This window comes from Bison bison, unplaced genomic scaffold (assembly GCF_000754665.1).
Source record: "Bison bison bison isolate TAMUID 2011002044 unplaced genomic scaffold, Bison_UMD1.0 scf7180017864139, whole genome shotgun sequence".
NCBI lineage: Eukaryota > Metazoa > Chordata > Mammalia > Artiodactyla > Bovidae > Bison > Bison bison.
This window is the reverse complement of record NW_011494711.1, coordinates 12,214,704-12,242,183: the sequence shown is the minus strand read 5'-3', so window position 1 is coordinate 12,242,183 and position 27,480 is coordinate 12,214,704. Positions and strand designations below refer to the sequence as shown.

The following is a 27,480-nucleotide window of genomic DNA, read 5'->3' as shown; positions in this document are numbered from 1 at the left end:
AAAATATCTAGTCTGCTAAGAAGAAATACTTAGAAATGGTATAAGTCACTTTCTATATCTGACCTGCTGTTTTGTCACATAAAACAAAAAAGAGGTCAGAAAAAGACTCATGGATAAAGCCTCTCCACTTTACCAAATATGCTTGCTTGGCTGATTAATCATTTTTTAAAGTCAAATTACTAATATAAACTGCTTGGAATAATATTACTGATCTTAACTCTTTTTGTCTGCCTATAGTAATTCCATAAACATTGCAAGAGACAGGACTACTCACAATAAAGCTTTGCTTATGGCTTCTTAAAATAAAGCACTTTGAACTGATACTCCCCAACTCTGATCATCGTAATGAGATTTACAGGTAATCTTTCTTTTCTGTGTTTCCTCAGCACTTAGCACATTATAGGCATTCTGAAGGATGGAGCACATCCCATTAAACAATTTGGGCAAAAATAAAGTGTAAATAAGTGTAATAAGAGTGTAGCCAGGTGCTTTGTACCCTGACTGGGCAAACAAAGGCTGGGGACTAGCATTAGAGCCTGGAGGAGCACAGATCTTGGCCGTCTTGCTTGTTTCTGTACCTTCAGGGCCTCACACATAGTAGGTACTCAATAAATATCTGAGGTCTAGTGAAACAACGAATAGACTCCCTTTGCTCATGACTTTGCTTGCGGTGGTTACTTTAAGGGCATAATAGATTAATAATTTCTGCATGACTACTTGGGCTCCTGAGTTAATGTTTGCAAAGCTCTCTGAACTTCTTGGGAAAAAGAATGGTGTTTTTTTTGGCACCCTTTCACATTTGCTGTGGCACACGAATTCCTCCTCCTCTCCTTCCTCCGGCTTTGCCTTCCTCGGCTCTGTGCCGGGCCAGGATCTCCCAGAAGGCAGCCACACTGCTCTCGCTGCCTTTTCCCTGCCACCTCCAGCCCTGCAGCACAGGTAGGGGCAGAGCACATGCCAGAAAGATTTAAGACTTTGCAAGAGACTCTGGTAAAATGGAATTTGGGTTGATCCTAATAACACTTAGAGCAACTGGTGTATAGAAGGGTGCAGATTCTTTGTCAGCCATGGAAGAAACTATTGGGACAGGCAGGTTGATCTGTGAGGATACCTTGATTTAGATCCTGAAGGGAGATAGAGGGTGTCGTAGAGGCAGTTGGGAGCACACGCCGAAGCAGCTGGTTTCTAAAGTGTGTATGATTTTAGACACACAATACAAAACCTTGATAGTAATTGGTAGAAAATACTATAGTTTTATAAGAAGGAACTCAATAAGAGAAGATGTGTTTCTTTTACATGGGTAGAAACTTCAACTTTTATGATTACTTTCCCTACAAGTTTTTTTTTATATTTGATGATGAAAAAGAGAGATTCTATCTCACAATAGATAATCATAGGCTGCAATGTTTTCCAAGGTGTTTATTGCTATAAACATTGTCTTGATATTTAGAAAGTCAATAATTAAACAGTTCAAATGTGATTTGGGAAACAAAACTGTTTTCTATTAAGAATAGCTGTCCTTTATGAACAAATTCAAGAAAAAGAATTTTTTTTTCTTTTTGAGGTTACAATATATGAGCTTGCAATTGATCACACACCATGATTATCTCAAGGTAATTCAGGGAAAGCTGGTTACAGGCACAGAATAACTAAAATGACTGTCAGCGGCAGATCTTGCCTTAAAGACAGGAACAGATCCTATTTTCCACAACTTTTAAAATGACTTGTTTTCCAAACCAAATCATGATGTTTTCTCTATGTGTGGAAAATTTTTCATGATGCATATTTATATGCTACTTGCTGTATGTGTGGCAAATTTGCTCTCTCTAGAAATTGTTTCTAGGGACTGGAAATGAATATTATGTGGATAAAAAACTAACATGGTTTTCTGTTGAAAGGACAGACCACATGAATGGTGTCTGCTTTGCTTTAAAGGGAAAACTCAGGTAAGTCGGACTTTAGTTGAACAGCATGAAGTAAACCAAAGGTCTTAAATTTTGTTTAGAACAAATTATGGAAGTGCCTTCCAATTAAACTGAACACATTAATCTGAAAACAAAAGCAAGGGGAATAAAATTTGGGGTTAGTTTATAGTAAGTAGCATTTGAAACTCTGAAAACTTAAGTGTCCCCATAAAATCCACATGTGAAACATTTAGATAGGAGTGACTTCTGATAAGAAATGGTTTTTTTCTCCACTTAATTCAGTATAGAATGAAGAGCCTTGATTTTCCATTTGTACAGGGCTCAAGGATCAGTAGGCATTACTGAATTTTTGTTGTTTATTTTTGTGAGGTATTTGATACTAAACAGTTTTCCCATGTCCGGAAATAAATAGATGGGAATCCCCTTCAGTAAGAAGGAGAAGGGCAGCAGGAATTAGGGTGAGATTGAATTTCCTTTTCGGAATGTCAGTGTCTCGTTGCATTGCAGGGGGCTGTAAATTCATTTAGAGCAGACCAGATTATACCTTACAGCTCTGGTGTGGCAACCAGGAGGGATCTCTGGCTGAGGTTTACCAGCTAAACTTCTATGGTAAGTTCGACTTTGAAATCTGTGCTTGATTCTCATTATGTTCTTGTCTTTGTTGTGGGGGAGGGGAGGAAATGAACAAATTCTAATGAAGTGTTTTATAATAAGATAAATAAAATATGGACAGAATTATTGTTGAGAATTCTTTATTCAAAGTGTTTAATGAGCTGCTTGGTTCTTTCTGGTTTAGTTCCTAAATATTTTCAGCTTCTACTTGTTTACTGGGTCTCTTTTTGGTTGATATGCTTGCTACTATGTCTCTTCTACTTTCTCTGATAGCATATGGTCAGTAGATTTGATCACAGGGATGTCTTCTTTCAGGCAAATGTTGAATTTGTGACATCCAGACAATTTTGGGCAACAGTTATAAAGGTCCAGTAAAAATAAGAGTATGATGTTACTGCAAGAAAGGAAAAATACCAATAAAATAGGCTGATTTAGAAAGTTGAAGGTTCTTATTAAGAGAAAAGGAAAGAGGAAATTGGTGAGAAGCCAAATTTAAATGGACTGAGCACTAGAGTTCAAATATGATATGCTAATGACGAAGACAGGATAAGGCAGCTAATGGAAATTTACCGTGTCTGTGTGTGTGTGTAAGAAAAAAGGTAGAGAAGACTTATTATTTTCTTATCTATATCCACATTAGCCTTTCTGAGGACAGGGACTGTGTTCTTAGCTCTGTACAATCTGCAAAGAATAGACAATCAAAAAAACTTACTGATCAAAAAAGATATTTCTTTTTGTAGCTGCTATGAAAAAAGATCACCAAACTAGGTGCTTTATGTACTTTCTGTGAGACCAGCCTGAATAAGGTAATCAGAGCTCAGGCAGAGGCAGCTGGAACTTACTCAAAATGTTGCAGCCAGAAGGTGAGCTGTGAGCAGATTACAGTGTTCCCTCAAATGCTCATCAAGGCGGTCACACTTTTGGTTCAACCACCAGAGGTCAGGACATTGTCTCCAAGAAAACTTTATTAAAGGACAGTTTTGGTGTCAAAGAGAAAAGACAGAGCAGTGGATCTCAAACTTTTAGGATGGAAAAATGTTCTAGGACTAGTTCTGGAACTTCTGGTGATTGTTGTTACTTCTAGTGATTCTGATTCAGGAAGTCAGCAGTTGGGGTTGGGAATATGTATCCCTGGGAGTCTTTACTTTGTAAAAGAGGTAGGTGTGGGAGGACATTACTCTTGAGAAAGAATGTATAGAGTTTCTCTAGCTTGTTGATCTCATCAGAGGACTGTTGGTTCAGAAGCCACCAGCCACCTGGTGCTGAGAGGGACTGAGCAGCCCAGATGAAGAAGCAGTGCCTGTGGCACCCAGACCTGGGTTCAAATACCCTTGTGGCTTTTTCGGAAAGTGCTTTTCTTTCTGAAATTCATGTTCTTTTTTGAAAGAGGAGAACCTTGTTGTCTACCTCATGGATTTAAAGAAACAATACAAATCACCTAGCAGAGTGACTGGCATATAATAAAGTAATTAGTAAACATTTACTCTTGTGGTGGGGAGAGAAAGAAATGTCAATGATAATTCCTCTGAAGCCAGGAAGATAGTTTGCAGCAGATACAAAGCAGGATCAACCAGGAGGCTAGCTCCTGGATCCTGAGGGTCCAGGTGCAGCGTCTGAAGATAGATCCTAGACCAGAAGATGAATAAACACGAGCTTGGGAGACACAGTTTCTCACCATCGTGAATGTTTCCCGAGAATAGTAATGAACAACACAGATGGCACAGTTAATTGGAATTATAATTGATCCCCAAATAGTATTTAAATCAATACTTGAATGGATTTTCCTTGGGAAAACCATTATAAGAACGTCTAAAATGGAACAAAGTGAAATGCATCAAATTCAGTGATTTGTTCATCTCTGCCACCCACCCTACATCAAAGGAATAATGAATGAAGAGAGAAACAGTCAAAGGGAGGAAGGAAACAGGACCCACAAATCAAATAGACTGTCATTAAATGAAATCGTTTTCTGGTAATTCAGTGTGATGTCAGGTTGTACTGAACTGGCTGGCTGGCTTGCGGATGGCTGCTGCCAGTTTCTCTCCCAAGATGATGAGAAGAGGAAATGGGACTGATTCCCTAGTTAGGTGCCTTTAAAAAAAAAAAAAAAAAACTTATTTCTTTGGCTACACCAGGTCTTAGTTGCAGCATGAGAACTCTTAGTTGCAGTATGTGGGATCCAGTTCCCTGACCAGGGATCGAACCCAGGACCCCTGAATTAGGAGCATGGAGTCTCAGCTACTGGACCACCAGGGAAGTCCCAGTTTGGTGCCTTTCTTAAAAGACAAAGATGACATTTATCAGCACTTGAATGTAAGCTATGGCTGAACCAGCCAACAAGTTAATAGATGAGGGATATGAACAGGAAAGGGTTCAGTTCAGTTCGGTTCAGTCGCTCAGTCGTGTCTGACTCTTTGCGACCCCATGAATCCCAGCACATCAGGCCTCCCTGTCCATCACCAACTCCTGGAGTTCACTCAGACTCATGTCCATTGAGTTGGTGATGCCATCCAGCCATTTCATCCTCTGTCGTCCCCTTTTCCTCCTGCCCCCAATCCCTCCCAGCATCAGAGTCTTTTCCAATGAGTCAACTCTTCACATGAGGTGGCCAAAGTATTGGAGTTTCAGCTTCCACATCAGTCCTTCCAGTGAACACCCAGGACTGATCTCCTTTAGAATGGACTGGTTGGATGTCCTTGCAGTCCAAGGGTTGTTGCTGCTGCTGCTAAGTCGCTTCAGTCGTGTCCGACTTTGTGCGACCCCATAGACGGCGGTCCAGGAGGCTCCGCCATCCCTGGGATTCTCCAGGCAAGAACACTGGAGTGGGTTGCCATTTCCTTCTCCAATGCATGAAAATGAAAAGTGAAAGTGAAGTCGCTCAAGTCATGTCCGACTCGTCGTGACCCTATGGACTGCAGCCTAACAGGCTCCTCCATCCATGGGATTTTCCAGGCAAGAGTACTGGAGTCCAAGGGTTAGGTAGGCTCAAAGTATCTGCAGGCAAGTAATTTAGCTTCTTTGGGCCTTACTCTCCTCTCTAAACTTCCCTGGTGGCTCAGTGAAGCATCTGCCTGTAATGTGGGAGACCCGGGTTTGATCCCTGGGTTGGGAAGATCCCCTGGAGAGAGAAATGGCAACCCACTCACTACTCTTGCCTCGAAAATTCCATGGACTGAGGAGCCTGGTAGGCTACAGACCATGGGGTCGCAAAGAGTCGGACACGACTGAGCGACTTCACTTTCACTTTCTCCTCTCTAAATGTCCTTCTAGGCCTGATACATGGTGATAAGGCGTAGATGGTGGGCCAAATCCCAACACTTTAAACATTTCATTTTATATTTCTCTCATCTGGAAAGTAGTCCCTAACTATAGTACCTAAGTTGTCACCAGATGAGAGCTATTTTCAGGAATTTTGTTTACCCTGAACTATGAAATTTTTTGGCAACCCACTCCAGTGTTCTTGCCTAATGAATCCTGTGGACGGAGCAGCCTGGTGGGCTGCTGTCCATAGGGTTGCGCAGAGTCGGACACTACTGAAGCGACTTAGCATGCATGCATGCATTGGAGAAGGAAATGGCAACCGACTCCAGTATTCTTGCCTGGAGAATCCCAGGGACAGAGGAGCCTGGTGGGCTACTGTCTATGGGGTCGCACAGAGTCAGACACGACTGAAGAGACTTAGCATCAGCAGCAGCAGCATGAAATTTTTAGTGTTTTCCCCACACAAATTCAAATTTCAACTTAAAATATATTTTTAACCAATGCTGTTAGTCCTCTGGATAAACAACTGTGAAATTGACAGTAATGATAAATAGTGAAGCAAACAGTGATAACAGAAGCCATTATTTTTTTGAATACCTATCAGCTGACAGGTATTATGGGCTTCCCTTGTGGCTTAGCTGGTAAAGAATCCACCTGCAATGTGAGAGACCTGGACTTCATCCTTGGGTTAGGAAGATCCCCTGGAGAAGGGAAAGGCTACCCACTCCAATCATCACATTTCATCTTTCATCCTTATACTAACCTTGTTAAGGTTAACGAGGTTAACCTTGTGACCATTTTCCAGGAGGATTATGAGAGGTCACAGAGACAGCAAACAGCACAGTCAGGATTTGAACCTAGGTCTTCCTAATTCCAAAACCCATGTTTCTACTCCTTTTGGGTCATTATGCCAAGTCCCTTCAGCCATGTCCGACTCTTTTGCAATCTCAGGGACTGTAGCCCACCAGGCTCCTCTGTCCATGGGATTCTCCAGGCAAGAATACTGGAGTGGATTGCTTTGCCTTTCTCCAGGGGATCTTCCAACCTAGGGATCGAACCTGAATCTCTTAAATCTTCTGCATTGGCAGGCAGGTTCTTTACCACTAGCACCACCTGGGAAGCCCTTCTACTCTAATATACCTTACATCTGCTGTACAACTGCATTCATAATAATCCTGTATTGTTTCTCTTTGTTTCCTAATTTTTATTCATAAATATAATGCAAAGTATATTAGTGTCCTGTTCGTTCATTTTCCACTTATGATCATTTTAATGGAGCACTTCTATTCTTAATGGTAATATTATATTATTTTTTTTACTTTGAGTAATGAGTTTACTGAGAAGTCTGAACTGGCCTAGGGCATATGCATGAAAGTAACAATTTTTTTCTTCTCTAATTACTGAAGCTTTGTCAAATCTCCCTTTTCTTTGAGCAGATACAATGATGGCTTGGTCAGTTTTCTTTTTCTGTAAAACAAAAACAAAACCAATTCTGTGCTGTAAAAACTCAATCTCACCCAATTGAAAATGGTGCCCTCCAATATCACAGGACAGAAGTAAGGTTTAGAGATCAGAAGGACACAGCTGTGTTATATCTCTGAGATACCATACCCTCTCACATTTCTAGGCTACTACAGTTTCATGATATTTGGGGCAGGGAGGAAGGAGAAGAAAAGAGGACAAGTCTTTCACATTTAATAGTGTACCTGTAGTTCTTCTGTGTAAATTTTTGGCTCTTTTTCTGCTTAATGTGCACTGGCCAGCTCTCTGGATGGTAGGCATCCATAGGAGGGTTATCAGTGGACAGTCAGTGATATAGGAAACCCTGCCACAGGAAGGCCTGCGAGCCACTCAGCCTCCTGCTGCTGAGGTCTGCTCCTTCAGCAGCCAGCCCTCATGCATGGAACGTGGTAAGAGAGCACAAACCTGGCTATTTCCCCTGAGTTCACTTGGCACAGGGACACATGCTCCAGGATTGTGCCTTGTCTCTTCTCTACATCTCAATTTTTCCTTCTGTTCAAACAGCTACAGGGTTGGGGGTGGGGTGGGTGGATTAGCAAGGGCACCACCTATACAGATGTCAAAGCTGGACATGAAATGGCAGCATTCCCTTACTGTAGGCACTGCTCTCTGGTTTTAAGAATGGCTCTCTTGGCAGCTGCTACACTTGTTCAGTGGTGAGAAGTGGAGATGAAGAACTTCAAACATCACTCCCTTCCCACCCTTACTAAGGCTGCCTCACAGCTTTGACGATTTTCTGCTTCTCTTTTCCATTTCAGTTTTCCTTTTAGACTCAACCGGGGAAGGAGAGGGCACAGTATGAATGACAGTGGAGAGCAACAGAGTTTTTCACCTGTGCCTTAGTGCAGGAGACACCAGTTTGATTCCTGGGATGGGAGGATCCGTTGGAGAAGGGATAGGCTACCCACTCCAGTATTCTTGGGCTTCCCTGGTGGCTCAGCTGGTAAAGAATCCCCCTGCGATGCGGGGGACCTGGGTTCGATCCCTGGGTTGGGAAGATCCCCTGGAGAAGGGAATGGCTACCCACTCCAGTATTCCAACCTGGAGAATGCCATGGACTGTATAGTCCATGGGGTCAGAAAGAATTGGGCATGACTAAGTGACTTTCACTTTCACTTTAGTGAGCCTTGAAGGAGATGGTGGCTTTAGTCGCTAGTTATCCATCTTCTTTATCTCACTACTGAGGCTCTGCAGGTCACATCTGGGATAGAAGGAAAACTTGCCCTCCATAGCCTGTTACATTGTGCACCCTTGGGGGGCAAAAATTAATTGATATAAGTTATATAACTTACCTGTGAAAGATACTGTCAAGAAAATGAAATGGCCAGACATACTGGGAGAAGATACTTATAAAAGACATACCTGATAAAAGACAGCTATCCAAAATATACAAAGAAACTTGAAACTCAACGATAAAAAACCAAGCTGATTAATAAATGTACAAAAGATCCAAAATGGACACTTCTTCAAAGAAGATATACAAATAGCAGATAAACATTTATAAAGATGCCCAGCATCATCTCATTACAGAATTGCAAACTGAAATGACAGTAAGATACCAGTACACACCTATTTGAATGGTGAAAATATAGAACACGGACAACACTAAATGCTAGTCAAGATGGGGAGCAACAGAAACGCTTATTAATTGCTAGTGGGAATTAGAAATGATACAGTCACTCTGGAAGACAGTTTGATAGTTTCTTATAAAACTGAGCATGTACTTACCACAGAATCTAGCAACTGCAATCCTTAGTTATTTACCCAAATGAGCTGAAAAATTACATCTACATTGTTGCCTGCACCTGAATGCCCAAACTAGAAAGCAACCAAAATGTTCTTTAGTAGGTAAATAAACTGTGTATGCCCAGACCATGGAATATTATTCAGTACTAAAAAATGAGCTAGCTATCAAGCCATGAAAGAACATGGAAGAATCTTAAATACATAGTACTAAGTGAAAGAAGACTACCTGAAAAGGCTACAAAATGTTTGATTCCAAATTTCAGCTATGTGATATCCAGGAAAAGGCAAAACTTGCAGACAGTGAAAAGATCACTGATTGCTAGGGAGTGGGGGTACAGAGAGATGAGCCAGTGGAGAACAAAGGATTTTAGAGCAGTGAGATTTGTCTGTATGATACCACAATGGTGGATACATGTCCTTAGATACTTACCCAAACCCACAGAATGTACAACACACGAAGTGAACCCTAATATGAACTCTGGACTATGCGTGATAATAATACATTAGTGTAGGTTCATTAGTGGTAACAAATCCCCTGGAGTGGAATGTTGATGGTGGGCGTGGCTGTGTGTGTATGAGGACAAGGGGCATATGAGAACTCTGTACTTTCTATTCCATTTTGCTGTGATCCTAAAACTACTCTAAAAGATAGTCTACTTAAAGTTAATTTATATTGAAATATTATTATATTATTATAAACAGTCAAAATAGAGAAATCTGCTTTCTAAATAGATAATAGATTTTCCACTTTTGTATGGGACTGAATGATGTTTTATGACTCCCCTTTGGCAGTGAATGTCTACCAAATGATAGTTGCACTGTCTTCTGCCTCCTCTGTATTTTATAATCACTGATACTGATCCTGAGATGACTAGGCAGTAGCACAGGTGTGTAAGTAGAGACACCTCTTCCTGGAAGCCTTCTCTTTGATAGTACAGTCAGCTCAAGGCCACAGAAAACTCTGCACCACAGTTACTGTTCTGAATGATGTAAGTCTACTGTGACTCATTATTACCTGAAAAAACCAAGCACTCCCCAAAAGCTGGGATCTGTTTTCCTAGAACATTCTTTTGTGTTCACAATTTTTGTTGGTCTTTAAACCAGGTTAAAAGAAGCAGAGAAAGACAAAATTGAAGCTGGTAAATTCAATGTAGGATGGTTCTGAGAAATGTAGCCCCTTGGGCAAAGCTTGCATTTGCTTATTATGTTACTCTTTCACATTTAGCTGTAGATGCCCATTCTTTGTGTGCCTTGGACTCTCAACCTTCTATCAGAATAAGAGGTTGTACCCAATGAATAAAGAGTCAATATTTGAAAATTTCCTAGCTAAGTATTAAGAACATGTATTTTGGGTGGTGGGTGTTAAGTGATTTAAAGTTATATTTATGCATTTTCTTAAAAATGTTCTTATAATGGACACATATTTTTTATTATCAGAAAATTAAAAGAAATCTATTTTCATTTGAAAATAAAGGTTGTTTTAAAAAAAACAGATAAAGGAGGTATGAAAAATTTGAAAGATCAGGGTTGCAAAAAAGATTTGCCTTGCTAACACAGAATGGCAACAGTAATAGCCAACACTGTGGTGCTTTCTATGTGCCAAACATTGTTCTAAGTTCTTTATTTTATTAATCAATGTTCTCTTCATGACAGTGTCATGATGGGAATAATACTGATATGCCTATTTTACAGGTAAGGAAACTGAGTCACAGAGGCCATAATTAGTCTACTGCTAGATAACTAGTAAGGGGTAGAGTTGAAATCTGAGAACAAGAACCAGTACTAGCTAAAGATCACAGCTATTAATTTAATGAAAATAAATAGGATAGAATAACAGAAAAGCTTAATAGGATAAATTAAGTACCATAAATCAGTGAGACAGGGGATGGGTAATTTAAAATGCTATTTTGGGGAAATAGAGTATTTAGATTAAAAAAATTCAGTTTAGTGAATCCCCATAAAAATACCCATTTTGTTCCAAATAGATTAAAAAGCTAAGTGTAAATACTTAAACCAAAATAATTTGGAAGAAATATATTTGAATATTTATCTGATCTTTAGATGGAAAAATATTTTCTAAACTTAAAAGCAATTAAGGAAATGACAGAGGAAACGACTGATGAACAAAAAATTAAAAGAATTTTCTGTATGTTATAAGCCAAATGAAAAGATAAACAGCTATTAACACATTAAGGAAATTGTGATTTTTCATACATATCTATAAGCAAATCATAAAGGAGGAAACAGAATGATTAATAAAATATGAAAAATCCTAACCTTCTCTTGTATTAAAAGAAGGGCACATTTTCAAAAATTCAAATTAAAACAAAAATTTGGTAGCAGTTTTCACAGAGCACCTTTTAGCAAAGATTTTTGGTAGCAGTTTTCATTTTAGCAAAGATTTTTAACTGATAATAATCAACTTTGTCAGGAATTCTGCAGGAGGGATGAACGATTTAATGTGCAAGTTTTCTGCCATTAATTTAGCAATATCCATGATGAGCCTGGGCTTCCCTCATAGCTCAGTTGGTAAAGAGTCTTCCTGCAATGCTGGAGACCTGGGTTCGATTCCTGGGTCGGGAAGATCCCCTGGAGAAGGAAATGGCAATCCACTCCAGTATTCTTGCCTGGAGAATCCCATGGACAGAGGAGCCTGCCGGGCTAAAGTCCATGGGTCGCAAGAGTCAGACACGACTTAGCAACTAAACCACCACCATCAAGAGCCTTAAAACCAGCCATATTTTTCAAACCAATATTTTCTCATATAAGGATTTTATTCTACAAAAATGACTGTGTGGACAAAGATTTATGTTCACATTTTTATAGCAATCATTATTTCTAATAGTGAATTATTAGAAATAATGTTTAATAAAATTGAATTAATTAGTAATGAGTGGAAACTGTGGTATAGCTGGAGAAGGAAATGGCAACCCACTCCAGTATTCTTGCCTGGAAAATCCCAGGGATGGAGGAGCCTGGTGGGCTGCCATCTGAGGGGTCGCACAGAGTCAGACACGACTGAAACCACTTAGCAGCAGCAGCAGCAGCAGTGCTATAGCTATAGGATGAACCATCACACCAAATTAAGATCATTTTGTGAGTAATTCTTCGTGAGGAAAGAAAACAGTTATTAGATAGTGCTCTAAGTGTAATAAAAGCAGATATATATATATATAATTATTTATGTATAACTGTTTAATCTAGTTAAATTAATACCAATAAAAAGGACTAGAAAAGTCATGACAAATGTTCACAGTGATAATTGGTGGTGGAATGGATTTTTATATTTTACAAACTGCCTAAAACAGACATAATAATGGGGAAAATTATTTTAAATAAGAAAAAAGAAAGAAATACAGGGTGCAATACAGAGACAAAGAAAAAAAGGTAGTTCTTTGAAAATGGTGAAAGGCACATAAATATGATCTCAAATCTGAGACTGTGGCAGAGCTGGAATGGAGTGTAGAGCAAATAAAGATACTGGAACAATGAATGCTTTTGGCTAACACCTTCAGAGCATTGGAATCGATAGAGCAACTGCAAGGACTGACCTGGGCTTCTCACTCAGCCATTGGGAAGCCAACCTATCCCTTGGGATATGTTGATGAAAGTGTTTTCCTAAAACAAACCAGTTTGCTGCCCAAACTCATGTTTTTACAGATGCCACATAGATTTTCAGTTACCTTTAAAATGTCTAGTTAAGGTGTTTTCAAAGAAATGAATGTTGGAATTCAGTCTCTAGCATTTTCTCTATATTTTATTTAAGTCCATGAACATGCTTTCCAATTCATTGCTATATTATAAATTTTGAGAGTTTAGGAAGCAGCAGCAGCAAATATAGACATAATTTGTCTATTAACTATTGCTTTAACTTCTCTATAGTTTAAAAATACAGAAGTTTCCAGTTTTTCCTATCTTTACTTCAGTTGGCCTCATCTGTCTTGGAGGTATATGAAGGCCTATTTTCTTCAAACGCTTTTCTCCCCTGAAGTTGGATGTGCTAATCTCCTGGCTGTAGGCTTGGTTCCATAGCCAATATAATTTATTTCCCTGAATTTTCAGTTCTCAACTGGACCTCTTAGCTATAATCAAACCCTTCCAGAGATAGGCCCTTATGTGCTTGCTCTCAGCATACTGGATCCCTGATCCACACACTCAAGTCTATAGGTTCAGCTTCTGTCTCAGATTACTCTGGGGATCGCATCCCATCTTCCCTTGCACTAGCCTGTCCACCATATTCCAACGGTGAGTGACCACTTAGGTGGGCATGACATAAAAGAATGCTATTTTTTTAAATTCCTTTTCAGAAGATATCAGTGGGTTTTAGTTAAACTATGAACATAATTATTCATGTCTGAAGATCTTGAATAAAGTGTACTTAAAGCTGTATTTTTCCATTGAGTCATCGCTGAACTCTATTATGTAGAGAGGAGCATTTTCCTTATCCTCAGACTCAGTAAGATTCCACAGGGTTCTCCATCAGCCCAGGATGTGACTTTCTGCTTGCTGAATCTCCGAAGAGTGATGTCACTGAGTCCCATGGCATTAGTCATCGTAGCATATGCGTTGTTTTGATGCTTTGCTCTGCTGAGCCAAGGCGATGCCTGTGAATTCATACTCCTCAGCGCTCACTTTCTTTCATTTCCCATCTCCTCTTTCTCTCTGAAGGCAGTTTTGCCTGTCACCAAATACTGTACCCCAAATGCCACTTTTTTAAATGCAAGTGGTGTTGTGCCTATTTACAGGAACATTTCTTCACTTGAGCCAGTTCACCTTTCAGTGGGTACGCACCTACTGGTAGGACAGCTATTGATTTTGGCTGCTGCTTTGTAAATGTAAAAGTGACAACCAGAATTGTAAATTTTAAGTTGGAACGTCTATAGGTAGGCTCAAATACATCTGCGGTCACCAAGTTTCTTTAGAAGTGTGCAGGTGTATCAGCCTGCAGTTCTACTCCATGTCATGTAAGTCCCTGTGTTCCTTCTTGGAATCCTCGTTGCTCTTAACCTCTGATGTGAACCCTTCTCCACCGTTGCTTCACAGTCAGTCATTCTTTTAGCAAATACAGAGAGAGCACCAACTATTGCCAGGCACTTAGCTGTGTGACAGAGATACAAGTGAAGAAAAGGAAAGTGACCTTGCCTTGAGAGAGCTTAAATCCTTCAGAAATTCTAGAAAACAGAGAGCTGGTTACAGGATGTTGTGTTAAGAAAAATCCCACGTACTGTGGCAGAACGCGGTGCATAGACAGACACTCACATGGGTCCTTGGAGAGGGTGATCATGGAAAGTGTCCTGGAGAAGCAAGCTAAAACCTGAAGGAGCGAGGCTGTGTGGGTCTGATGCTTCCAAGTCCCTCCTCATGGGAGACACATGGGTAAAGCATGTGACACAAACTTACCCTGGGACTCCAGAAGCACCAGAATCACAGAGTAGTAAATCATCCAAACCAAGCTTGGCCAGACTCTGACAAGAGATAGGGAAGTGGAAATCATTGTTTTTCGTGGTGCTATGGTTTGTTAAAACTTTGGGGTGTTTTCTCAGTATTGCTTAATTCATGTCACAAAGAAATTACATAAGCAGTGATATTGTGAACAGAAATCCTGAATGTGCCTTTCTGGATTGAAGGGTTCTTCTGGTGTCCTACTGCAGATCCAACTTGCCTGAAGGTTTGTTCAAATCTCATCAAGTGACCTCCTAGAATGGACCCTTCTTGTGAACAGCCTCATTAGAGATCTATGTAGCCAAAGTTGAAGTCATTTTCCCAGGATGTTTTCTGTAGATTCTTCCTTGTTCTGCTTAGAAGCGGACTTCACTGACTCAAATTTCTTATGCCTGGCATGATGGCTCTTGAACGTGCTTAGCTACAATGTCATGGATCGTTATCTCTCCCTTATCATTCTTTCAGTAGTATTCCAGTGTCTTTACTAATGTTATTACTACTACTTTACGACTACTACCACCTTACGACTACTACTACCTTACGACTATTGCAACAACCACTATGACTATTTCTACTGTTACCACTTTTCCTTCTCCTCTTACCACTACTACTAAGACTTTGAGATTTTCGTTTTATACTGGAGTATAATTGATTCACAATGTTCTGTTAGTTTTAGCTGTACAGTGATTTAGTTACACATACTCATATATCTAATCTTCAGATTCTTTTCCCATTATAGGTTATTACGGAGTATTGAGTAGAGTTCCCTGTGCTATCCAATAGGTCTTTGTTGATCATCTGTTTACATATAGTAGCGTGCATATGCCAATCCCAACCTCCCAATTCATCCCTTTCCTCACCTTTCCCCTTTGGCAACCACAAGCCTGTGTCCTCTGTCTGTGAGTCTGCTTCTGTTTTGTAAACAAAAAACCTGTTTCATTGTTTTAGATTCCACTTATGAGTGGTATTATATGACATTTGTCTTTCTCTGTGTGACTAACTTCATTTAGTATGATAATCTCTAGGTTCATGTTGCTGCAAATGGCATTATTTCGTTCTTTTTTATGGGTGAGTAATATTCCACTGTGTTATATATACCACATCCTCTTTATCCATTTCTCTGTTGATGGACATTTATGTTGCTTCCATGTCTTAGCTGTCATAAATAGTGCTGCAATGAGCATTGACATGTATATATCTTTTTGAATTACTATCTTCTCCCGACTATGCCCAGTAGGTAGATTGCTGGATCAAATGGTAGCTCTGTTTTTGGGTTTTTTAAGAATCTCAATACTGTTCTCCATAGTATTAAGCCATTTTAAATTTTGAGTTACTATATTTCAAGCCCTGCCCTAGGCATTTTTTCATCTTTCAGAACAACCCTGCAAAAACAAATATATTATCTTCATTTTGCAGGTGAGGTTACTGAGGTTCAGAGAATTTGAGAAGCTTTGGTTTACTGAATATTATCCTCAGTTTATGGAATAGATTCAAATAATATATGATATTTAACAGTAAATGGTGCTTGAGCTCCATTCACAATTTACTTGATCCCCAAAGCCTGTGCATCCCAGCAGTGCTTCCTGCTAGGGGACACTCTGGCAACAACACGACCAAATAGCCAGGTAGACTTTGTGGACTGTACATTTATCACAGGTTTCAATGTGAGTTAATCTCAGGCTGCTATAAAAACACCATTGACTGGATGGTTCAAACAACAAATCTTTATTTCTCACACTTCTGGAGTTTGGGAAGTCTAAGATCACAGGGCTAGAATGGTCAGATTCTGCCAAGAGTCAACTTCCTTTTTGCTGTGTCCTCATGTGGTAGAGAGAGCATAGACAGAGGCAAGCTTTCTTGTCTTTTTCTGATAAGGGCACTAATCGTGTCATTAGAGCTCCACTCCTAAGACCTAATTACCTTCTGAAGGCCTCATCTCCAAATACCATCACATTGGGCATTAGGGTTTCAATATATGAATTTGGGGCATGCATGTGCATGCTAAGTTGCTTCAGTTGTGTCTGACTTTTTGCGACCCTGGACTGTAGCCCACCAGGCTCCTCTGTCCATGAGATTCTCCAGGAAAGAATACTGGAGTTGGTTGCCATGCCCTCCTTCAGGAGATCTTCCTGACCCAGCAATCGAACCTGCGTTGGCAGGTGAGTTCTTTACCGCTACCACCACCTGGGAAGCCCATGAATTTGGTGGGGGAGGGGTGGTGGTGAACATAAACATGCAGTGCAAAACACAAGACAGACAAAGGGTCTTCTCGAGGGCAGGTGGGCCCCAGTGATGGAGAAACACTGTCAGACTGAGTCAGCACTCAGTGGGGAGGCCTGAACACTCCATCCTGGGGCAGAGGTTTTATTCGGCACTAACGTTCTGTTTTGTTTTTTGTTTTTGTTCATACTATCTGCTTAGTGTTGGTTGTTATGGGCTTGGCCTTGTTAATTCTTGGTCATAAAAAATGATCTGAAGTATTTTAGTTGAAACCACTCCACGCGGGGACAGGAAGACACCAGGTGCTTGGATTATCAGATTAAAACTATTTATATCAGCAATTGTTATGTAATGTGAAAATATATTGATGCTTTGGCATGCTATAAAAACTTTTTCAGTAAAAAACATTATAAGAATATTTTTTACTTATTGTAAGAATACATAAAATAAGGGAGAATGCAAAAACAAATTTAAATTTTTACTCTCTGTTCTAGGTAAGGGGCTTATGAGCATGTATGTCCTTTAAATTTAGATGTATTTTTAAAAAGTATAGAAATACCTTATTTTGAAGGGATGAAGTTAGAGCAGGTGTCAAATTGATTTTAATCAGATCATTGAAGAGGCACTTCTAGTGATGGAGTAAGAGGTATGACCTGGAAGGCTAAGAATAGAAGGTGTATTTAGCTGTAGGTCATGGGTTAGTGGGGCTCTATTTCTTATTTAGAAGTACTGTCTACCTCAATAGACTTCTTTTTTTTTTTTTTTACCTCCAGCTTTACTGAGATATAATGGACAAAACTGTAAGATATTTAATGTGTATGGCATGATGATCTAATGTATGTATACATATGAAAGGATCACCCAGACTGAGTTAGTTAACCTATCCATCATATCACAAGTTTACCTTTTTTTTTTTTTTAGTGAGAACATTTAAATTCTATATTTGTACAAATTTCAATTATACAATACAGTGTTACCAACTATCATATCATGTTATACGTTAGACTCTCAAACCTTATTCGTCTTATAATGAGTAGCCTTCCTATTGAAGCAACATGAATGCTAAAGGCTTGCGATAGAAGAGTACTTAAAAGGAAATCAATGCCCATTGTTATTTTAACATGACTTTACACTTTTTCAGAATATTGCCATAGGCAGAGACATGAAATGGAGGGGGAAATGGCCTGGAAAAGGGCTGACTGTTGTATCACATAAATCCTTTAAAACTTTTTTTTGATGGTTGCTAGGACCAACTTTCAGAAGTCCCAGCTAAATGTTGTCACAATCTTTGTAGGTAAATTTTTCCCTTTAAAAAAACTTCACACAGAGCTAATCAGGGATACTTTGTACCTATATTCCATTCCACCTGATGTATCAACAAGTTTGGAATATGCAGTTTGTCTGGCCTATTCTCCATGTTCATTACAATTCACATACATACATTTGTCCTTATTCACTGCACAGTGGTGGAATCAGCCAAATTGTGTTAGTCAATCTCTTGGCTTGTTTGATCTCATCCCTGTTAATACTAAAAGGGATTTAAAGTGGCTAAATTTTATTAAAATGCAATCAGTTGGCTCTTGACAACCTTTAGCATCATTTCTCTTTTCTTTGGAGAGTTTTTACTCTTCTTTTTTTGGTTTAATTCATTGTGAATATAGAGAGTTTTCTTACAGTTCAGAAGTTGGAATCATCTCTAAGTTAAAGAAACAAAAATGGAGATAAAAAATTTTCCTGAGATGCCAGAAATCTGCAAGAGGTAAAACACCTAGTTCATAATAAAAAAAAAATTAAGTCCAGCCATCTTTAAGGAGCTGAAATAATATTTTATCTGTTTCTAAGGTACTTGGGTAAGTTAAACCAAACAGGAAGAAATAGAGGTTCTTGAGTCAGAGAGGAACTGCTCATTACTCATTTGACTTAGCAAGCAGGGTGATGATGCCATTACCCTGAAATCTACAAAACTTTAGACAACTCATTGTCAATTATGAAATACTATGGTTGTGCTCTCACACCATGTAATCTCATGAACAACTTCATCTTCTCCATTTCCTTTAGATAACTCCAGCCCTTCAGAGCTAGGTTATATTTTCATAAACTTTTTAGAACATGGTATATATTGGGGAAGAAGAAAACTTACAACACTCCATCTTTTGGGGGACTTACTCCATCCTATATAATTTGAATGGGAAAATTATACATGAGAACAAGTGGAAGGATTGGTGTTGCTTTGACATAGCTGAGATAATACTAGACTTCTCTAAATACAAGTTGAAGCTAAATGTTAGATGCAAAATTATCGTAAACCACCTAATCTCCTTGATCTCCTATGGCTGGCAGTCATCTGTAACATGCAGACAGCTCATCATCCCCAGTGAAAACTCTGAAGGGGAAGCAGAATGGGGAAGTGGGTGGAAAAATTTTAATTTAGTGGTCTTTTAACATTCTGGAAAATGTAAGTCAATGTAGCGTTTGCAGAAGTTCTCAAATTGTTATCGAAGCCATCATATATTCTATCTTGTAATTACACCTAAAAATGCTGGTTCCTTTATATCCTTTAAGGAGGAAAGAGATTGTCTTTCCTCCTAAAGCAACTGTCTGATTCTGTGTCTACATGCTGTGCCAGTTCTCAGCCACTCAGGATAGCTTAGATATTTGTTTTGTTTTTTAATTGGAAGATAATTGCCTTACAATGTTGTGTTGGTTTTTGCTGTACAGCAATGTGAATCAGTCATAACTATATATATATCCTCTCCTTCTTGAGCCTTCCTTCCTCCTCCCATTTCACTACTCCAGGTCATCACAAAAGGCCCTAGGTTATATAGAAGCTTCCCACTAACTATCTATTTTAAACATGCATAGTGTATATATGTCAATGCTACTTTCTCAATTCATTCTACCATCTCCTTCCCTGCTGTATTCATAAGTCCATTCTCTATGTCTGTGTCTCCATTCCTTCCCTGCAAATAGGTTCATCAGTACTATTTTTCTAGCCATCTCCTTCCCTGCTGTATTCATAAGTCCATTCTCTATGTCTGTGCCTCCATTCCTTCCCTGCAAATAGGTTCATCAGTACTGTTTTTCTAGATTCCATATATGTGTTAATATTTGAGAATATCTTTAGTTCAGTTCAATTGCTCAGTCATGTTCGACTCTTTGAGACCCCATGGACTGCAGCACTTCAGGCTTACCTGTCCTTCACTAACCCCCAGAGCTTTCTCAGACTCATGGCCATCAAGTCGGTGATGCCATACAACCGCCTCATCCTCTATCGTCCCCTTCTCCTCCAGCCTTTGATCTTTCCCAGGGTCTTTTCTAATGAGTCAGTTCTTCACACCAGGTGGCCAAAGTATTGGAGTTTCAGCTTCTGCATCAGTCCTTCCAGTGAATATTCAGGACTGATTTCCTTTAGGACTAACAGGTTTGAACTCCTTGTAGTCCAAGGAACTCTCAAGAGTCTTTTCCAATACCATAGTTCAAAAACATCAGTTCTTTGGGGCTCAGCTTTCTTTATAGTCCAACTCTCACATCCATACTTGACTACTGGAAAAACCATAGCTGTATGGACCTTTGTCAGCAAAGTACACTTTTAATACACTTTCTAGGTTTGTCATAGCTTTTCTTCCAAGGAGAAAGTGTCTTTTAGTTTCAGGCTGCAGTCACCTTCTGCAGTGATTTTGGAGCCCAAGAAAATAAAGTCTCTCACTGTTTCCATTGTTTCCCCATTTTTTTGCCATGAAATGATGGGACCAGATGCCATGATCTTCGTTTTTTGAATATTGGGTTTTAAGCCAGCTTTTTTACTCTCCTCTTTCACTTTCACCAAGAGACTCTTTAGTTCCTCTTTGCTTTCTGCCATAAGGGTGGTGTCATCTGTGTATCTGAGGTTATTGATGTTTCTCCTGGTAATCTTGATTCCTGCTTGTGCTTCATCCAGCCTGGCATTTCACATGATGTACTCTGCATTTAAATTAATTAAGCAGGGTGACAATATACAGCCTTGACGTACTCCTTTCTCACCTTGGAACCATTCCATTGTTCCATGTCTGGTTCTAACTGTTGCTTCCTGACCTGCATACAGATTTCTCAAGAGGCAGGTCAGGTGGTCTGGTATTCCCATCTTTTGAAGAATTTTCCACTTTTTGTTGTGATCCACACAGTCAAAGGCTTTAGTGTAGTCAGTGAAGCAGAAGTAGATGTTTTTCTGGAACTCTTGATTTTCAATGATCCAACAGATGTTGGCAATTTGATCTCTGGTTCCTCTGCCTTTGCTAAAACCAGCTTGAATATCTGGAAGTTCTTGGTTCACGTATTGTTTTTTTTTTTTTTGCTTGTGGTCTTGACTTTTATTTGAGATCTCAGATGAGATCAAATGGTCTATATAAACCCTTTGATTCAAGGCAACAGACTTCTTCAAACTGTTTTTTAATTTGATTTATCCTTTGAAACAGAAAGTGCATTACATTTAACTGGTCTTGCAAAGGGGGTTTTCTTCTCTTTACAAACCGAATTCCTTATATAAATTAATAAAAGTTAAAGATGCTAATATATCACCGTTATTAGCTTTAAAAAAGAAAACAATTTACATAGTCTATAGTATTCTTATGATACAAAACACTTCAAATTCAATTACAGCAACTAAATGGAGTTTTCTGTTTCTGACCCAGAGCGGTTGTAACAATTCCCACCATCTACTTTAACACGCATTTTTATCCGAAAGGAGTTAAATTAAATACAAGCTATCGTAGCCCCATCCCTCCCCAACACTTTCTTTAAATCACTAATAAATAGCAACAAACGACTGTGCAATTTCAGAGGGGGACAGAGAGGCTGGTTGGGGGCCTTCCCTGGTTCCACGTCTTCTATTTCAAGTCCTGGACGGGGGAAACCGGGCTCGAGGCCAGGGGTCGTAGGAGAAGAGCCAGAGAGGATGTACAGGGGGAAAAAGAGACTGAACAAATCCAGACCCGGGAGGGGCGCGAAAGGGGAGGGAGACTGAGGGTTCACGTATTGTTGAAGCATGGCTTGGAGAATTTTGAGCATTACTTTAATAGTGTGTGAGATGAATGCAATTGTGCAGTAGTTTGAACATCATTTGGCGTTGCCTTTCTTTGTGATTGGAATGAAAACTGACCTTTTCCAGTCCTGTGGCCACTGATGAGATTTCCAAATTTTCTGTCATATTGAGTGCAGCACTTTCACAGCATCATCTTTTAGGATTTGAAATGATTCAACTGGAGTTCCGTCACCTCCACTAGCTTTGTTTATAGACGTGCTTCCTAATGCCCACTTGACTTTGCAGTCCAGAATGTCTGGCTCTAGGTGAATGATCACATCATCGTGGTTATCTGGGTCATTAAGATTTTTTGGATAGTTCTGTGTATTCTTGCCAGCTCTTTTTAATATCTTCCGTTAGGTCCATACCATTTCTGTCCTTATTGTACCCATCTTTGCATGAAATGTTCCCTTGGTATCTCTAATTTTCTTGAAGAGATCTCTAGTCTTTCCCATTCTTTTGTTTTCTTCTATTTCTTTGTATTGATCACTTAGGAAGGCTTACTTATCTCTTCTTCCTATTGTTTGAAACTCTGTGTTCAAATGGGTATATCTTTCCTTTTCTCCTTTGCTTTTAGCTTCTCTTATTTTCTCAGCTATTTGTAAGGTCTCCTCATACAACCATTTTGCCTCTTTTTGCATTTTTTCTTCTTGGGGATGATTTTGATCACCACCTCCTATACAATGTTACAAACCTCTCTCCATAGTTCTTTAGGCATTCTGTCTATCAGATCTAGTCCCTTGAATCTATTTGTCACTTTCACTGTATAATCGTAAGGGATTTGTTTTAGGTCATACCTGAATGGTCTAGTGGTTTTCCCTACTTTCTTCATTTAAGTCTGAATTTGGCAATAAGGAGTTTATGATCTGAGCCACAGTCAGCTCCTGGTCTTGTTTTTGCTGATTGTGTAGAGCTTCTGTATAGATATTTTTATTATGTTTATTGAGTGCTTGGTATTGTGTCAGGAACTTCTACAGCACTTCAGTTCTCACAAATACTGTATGAGGTTGCTACTCTTTTGTATAGATGTCAAAACTGAGGCACACACAGAGAGAAAATTCAGTGATTCCCAGCTGCTTGGTTGCATCCTGTCCTCATGGGGTCCGTAGTACAGTCCTCATGGGGTACTCAGCATCACTTGTTTAGCTCTTTCCCACTTTATTTTGTTTTTATTTTAGGAATTAAACTATTTTTGAAGCTACAGAAGTAAGTGCATGTATAACATAAGGACTAAAACATACAAAGAGATGGGCAAACACAAAGACTTCCACTCCTTACCCCTAAGCAGTACTTTACAATGGTAACATATTAATTTTTTTAATGTATTTCAGAATTGTCTATGCATAAATCAGGATATACACACATGTATAAATATTCATTTTAGTTTATGGATCTCTTAAGATACTTGTGTCATAAATTGATGTATTATAGGTATTTGTGAACATGCTTCCCCACTGGCTCAGCAGGTAAAGAATCCACCTGCAATGCAGGAGACACAGGTGATGGAGGTTCAATCCCTGGGTCAAGAAGATCCCCTGTAGGAGGATATGGCAACCTGCACCAGTATTCTTGCCTGGAGAATCCCACGGACAGAGGAGCCTGGCGGGGTACAGTCCATGGGGTTGCAAAGAGTCAGATATGCCTGAGAGACTGAGCACACCACCTGTTGTGAGGTTGAACAGAGGCTCAGGCGGGAGGGTGGCCACTGCCTAGTGGACACGTTTATTTCCCTGAATTGACTATGAGGTCTCTGAGATTATGCTGTATGCGCTGTCCCGGTTATCTATTGTTAAGTAACAAATAATCCCAAGATTTAGTGGCTTTAAATAGGACAACATTTATTTTGCTCATAGATCTTCCATTTCGGCAGAGCTCAGGGGAAGATCTCATCTTTGCTGTAAGATCAGCTGGGGTGGCTCAGAGCCCGGGGACTAGAATTACCTGGAGTTCCCGTTGTTCACATGTGCCGTGTTTGGCGCTGGCTCTCTATGGGACTTTGGATGAGATGGTGGCTGGGTCTCTTGTACATACTTTTCCATGTAGCCACTTGGCTTCCTCAGATTGTGGTGGCTGGATTTTAAGCCTACTGAGAGGACCATGCAGAATCTGTATCTTCTTTTATAACTTACTCTTGGGTCACATAACATCAGTTCTGCAGGAGCAATAGACTTACCCAGACTCAAGGGGAAAGAATGTATATCTTGAGTAGTATTCCATTGTATATATGTACCATGTCTTCTTTATCCATTCATATGTCTTTGGGCATTTATTACTCAGCCATAAAATGGAATGATATTAGTTCCTTCATAGAGATGTGGATGGACTTAAGTCTGTCATACAGAATGAAGTCAGAAAGAGAAAAACATATATTGTATATTAACGCATACACGTGGAATCTAGAAAAATGGTGCAGATGCATCGATTTTCAGGGCAGGAATACAGATGCAGATGGAGAGAATGGACATGTGGATCCAGGACCTGGGGGAAGGGGTGCGATGAGTTGGGAGACTGGGACTAACGTTTGTGCACTGCTGAGTGTAAAACAGATAGCTGATGGGAACCTGCTGTATAGCTCAGGGAGCTCTGTTCATTGCTTTGTGGTGACCTAGATTAGTGGGATGGGGGAGGGAGGGCCAAGAAGGACGGGATATGTGTAAATATATATTTAATTCACTTTGTTGTACAGCAAAAACTAACACAACTTTGAAAGCAACTGTTTTTGTGTGTGCATGTGCATGCTCAGTTAAGATCCCTCAATTAAAAAACAGAATGCAAATCTTCCCTCTCAATAATCACATTGCAAGTAGATTGCATGGGATAGGCTATATGTTTGAGGCCACCTTTGGAAAATTCAACTGTTGCAAGTATCTTTTTATTGTAGACATATCCCTCTATTGTCCAGACCTTTATTTTCTATACTTGTATACAGTAGGTGCTCAGTTACACTCCAGGAAATTGAATTGTGAACCCAGTTTGGGAGGAGGCAGCTCTTTACACTGCTCTGGGCCAACAAGGGAGGGGAGGTAGTGGTTCATGCTTGTGAAGATGCTGTCGTTATCTCAAACGACAAACGACAAATGTTATCTCAAACGATTTTACACCAGGCACAATTGCTAGGGGTTCCTAGAAAAGGTGTTTATGAAATGATTCCCTTGGGGGTAACTAGCAGATGCCTTTGAGCTGTCTTCTTTGTCCAGGAGGCTTCTGAGAAGTGCCGTTGTGACTGTGAAGGGGAAACAGAGCCAGTGTGAGGCTGAGTTTCTTGTAAGCAGGTGCACTGAAACCTTGCATCCTCTAGGAACCATAGTCAGCATGTAAAGCCCTGCTCACCTGAATTGCTCAAAAATTTTGCATATTAGGTAGTGGTTAAATTAGTATGACGGAGAAGGCAATGGCACCCCACTCCAGTACTCTTGCCTGGAAAATCCCATGGGCGGAGGAGCCTGGTAGGCTGCAGTCCTTGGGGTCGCAAAGAGTCGAACACAACTGAGCAACTTCACTTTCACTTTTCGCTTTCATGCATTGGAGAAGGAAATGGCAACCCACTCCAGTGTTCTTGCCTGGAGAATCCCAGGGACGGGGGAGCCTGGTGGGCTGCCGTCTATGGGGTCGCACAGAGTCGGACATGACTGAAGTGACTTAGCAGCAGCAGCAGCAGCAGCAGCAAATCAGTATGAAGGTGAAACTCTGATCAGGAAAGATGAGGGCCAAATATGTCTTCTTTGCTCTTACATTTGGGGGGATGAATATTATAGGTGCCGATCAGAGCACTGACAGAAAGCATGTTGGCCTTCTGGTATTGAGACTAGTCTGTAACTCCAGCTGAGGCCTGGTTTTTGAAGAACATATCTCTTGGCCAAGCCAAGCAAAGTAAGCTGTGCAAAACAGAAACATGAACAGGATGGAAGGTCTTTTTCACAGAATTTGTTTCAGAACCCATTTCTGATATGTCTTATTTTGTCTTTTTTGTTTTTCTGTCTTCTTCTCTGTACTGCTGTCTCACACTTGGTTTCCTCAGTCCGCTCTCAACTCCTCTGCTCACAGGAAATTGACATATTTGTTCTCTCTTGATGTCAGTTGAACTGATAACCCTGAATCAGACCAATCTGGCTACTAGGAATAATCTTTGGCCCTCCACCACAAGAACAGGTCCAACTTCAATGCACATAATCGTGGTCTTCCCTCAGAGAGGTCTTAAGTGGGGCAGTCAAGCTTCAAGGGCTCTGTTCTTCTTCCCATTTTGACTTTGATAGAGTTACAGCAAACAATCATTAAGATTCAGTGATGATGAACGGGCTTAGAACCAGAGACACAATGTGAAAAGAGCTTGTTGTACTCATAAGTGTATTTGGAAAACATCTGTCAGAGTCAGTGTCTTTGGCTTAATATGTCTGGCTACATGTAGAAGCTTTCTGTTATGTTGCCTACTGAATTCTCCACCCAAGTGGATATCCTTAGTATTGTTTGACTCCATCCTCCCTTTTATTTAGTGCTAACAAGGAACATGAGGTAGTGGCTTATGCTTTATTATTATTTTTAATATTCAAGCTACTTGGAAACCATTACTTTTTAATAGATCATTGAAGGCCAACCTCTAAATGTCACTGTCCACGTTCTTCCCCTATTGATGAAATTCACTAGTAGAGTATAACTTCAGGGTAACCATTTGGGGGTGCTTGATATAGGAAGAAAAAGCAACTAAAATGTGAATCTCATGACAGCCTTTTGATACTCAAGTCATTGGACACTGGTCTAAAGGAATGGTCAGACATTCAATTATCTAGCCCAATTCAAGGTGCACATTTAGTATGACTGTCAGAATTATTGTTTTTGGAAAGCGACAGCATCTTTATACTTTTTAACCTGCCAATGAAAATGATTTCTGTAGAGTCAGATAAAGAGAGAATTAGATTTCCCAGTTCAGTTCAGTTGCTCACTCATGTCTGGCTCTTTGTGACCCCATGGGCTGCAGCACGCCAGGCCTCCCTGTCCATCACCAGCTCCTGGAGTTTACTCAAACTCATGTCCATTGAGTTGGTGATGCCAACCAACCATCTCATCCTCTATCATCCCCTTCTTCTCCTGTCTTCAATCTTTCCCAGCATCAGGGTCTTTTCTAATCAGTCAGTTCTTCGCATCAGGTGGCCAAAGTATTGGAGTTTCAGCTTCAACATCAGTCCTTCCAATGAACACTCAGGACAGATTTCCTTTAGGATGGATTGGTTGGATCTCCTTGCAGTCCAAGGGACTCTCAAGAGTCTTCTCCAACACCACAGTTCAAAAGGATCAATTCTTTGGCACTCCGCTTTCTTCTCTTTGGAGAAGGAAATGGCACCCCACTCCAGTACTCTTGCCTGCAAAATCCCATGGACATAGGAACGTGGTAGGCTACAGTCCATGGGGTTGCAAAGAGTTGGACACGACTGAGCGACTTCACTTTCTTTATAGTCCAACTCTCATATCCATACATGACTACTGGAAAAACCATGGCCTTGACTAGACAGACCTTTGTTGGCAAAGTAATGTCTGCTTTTTAATACGCTGTCCAGGTTCGTCATAAATTTTCTTCCAAGGAGCTAGTGTCTTTTAATTTCATGGCTGCAGTTACCATCTGCAGTGATTTTGGAGTCCCCCAAAATAAAGTCTGTCACTGTTTCCACTGTTTCCCCATCTATTTGCCATGAAGTGATGGCACCA

General features: G+C 40.0%; 1 protein-coding gene across 2 annotated transcripts in view; it reads left to right on the top strand.

Moving 5' to 3' along the window:
• The first annotated feature begins 809 nt into the window (after positions 1–809).
• CYTIP (cytohesin 1 interacting protein) overlaps positions 810–27,480 on the top strand; it is an 84,369-nt gene continuing 57,698 nt past the window's right edge. Inside the window, exons 1-3 of one of the 2 annotated variants that reach the window (XM_010840024.1) lie at positions 810–939; positions 1,904–1,946; positions 2,433–2,534. In XM_010840024.1, the coding sequence (XP_010838326.1) occupies positions 2,532–2,534 (3 nt within the window). In that variant the 5' untranslated portion in view covers positions 810–939; positions 1,904–1,946; positions 2,433–2,531. The remainder of the gene's footprint in view (positions 940–1,903; positions 1,947–2,432; positions 2,535–27,480) is intronic. The other variant, XM_010840025.1, reaches the window with a different exon arrangement.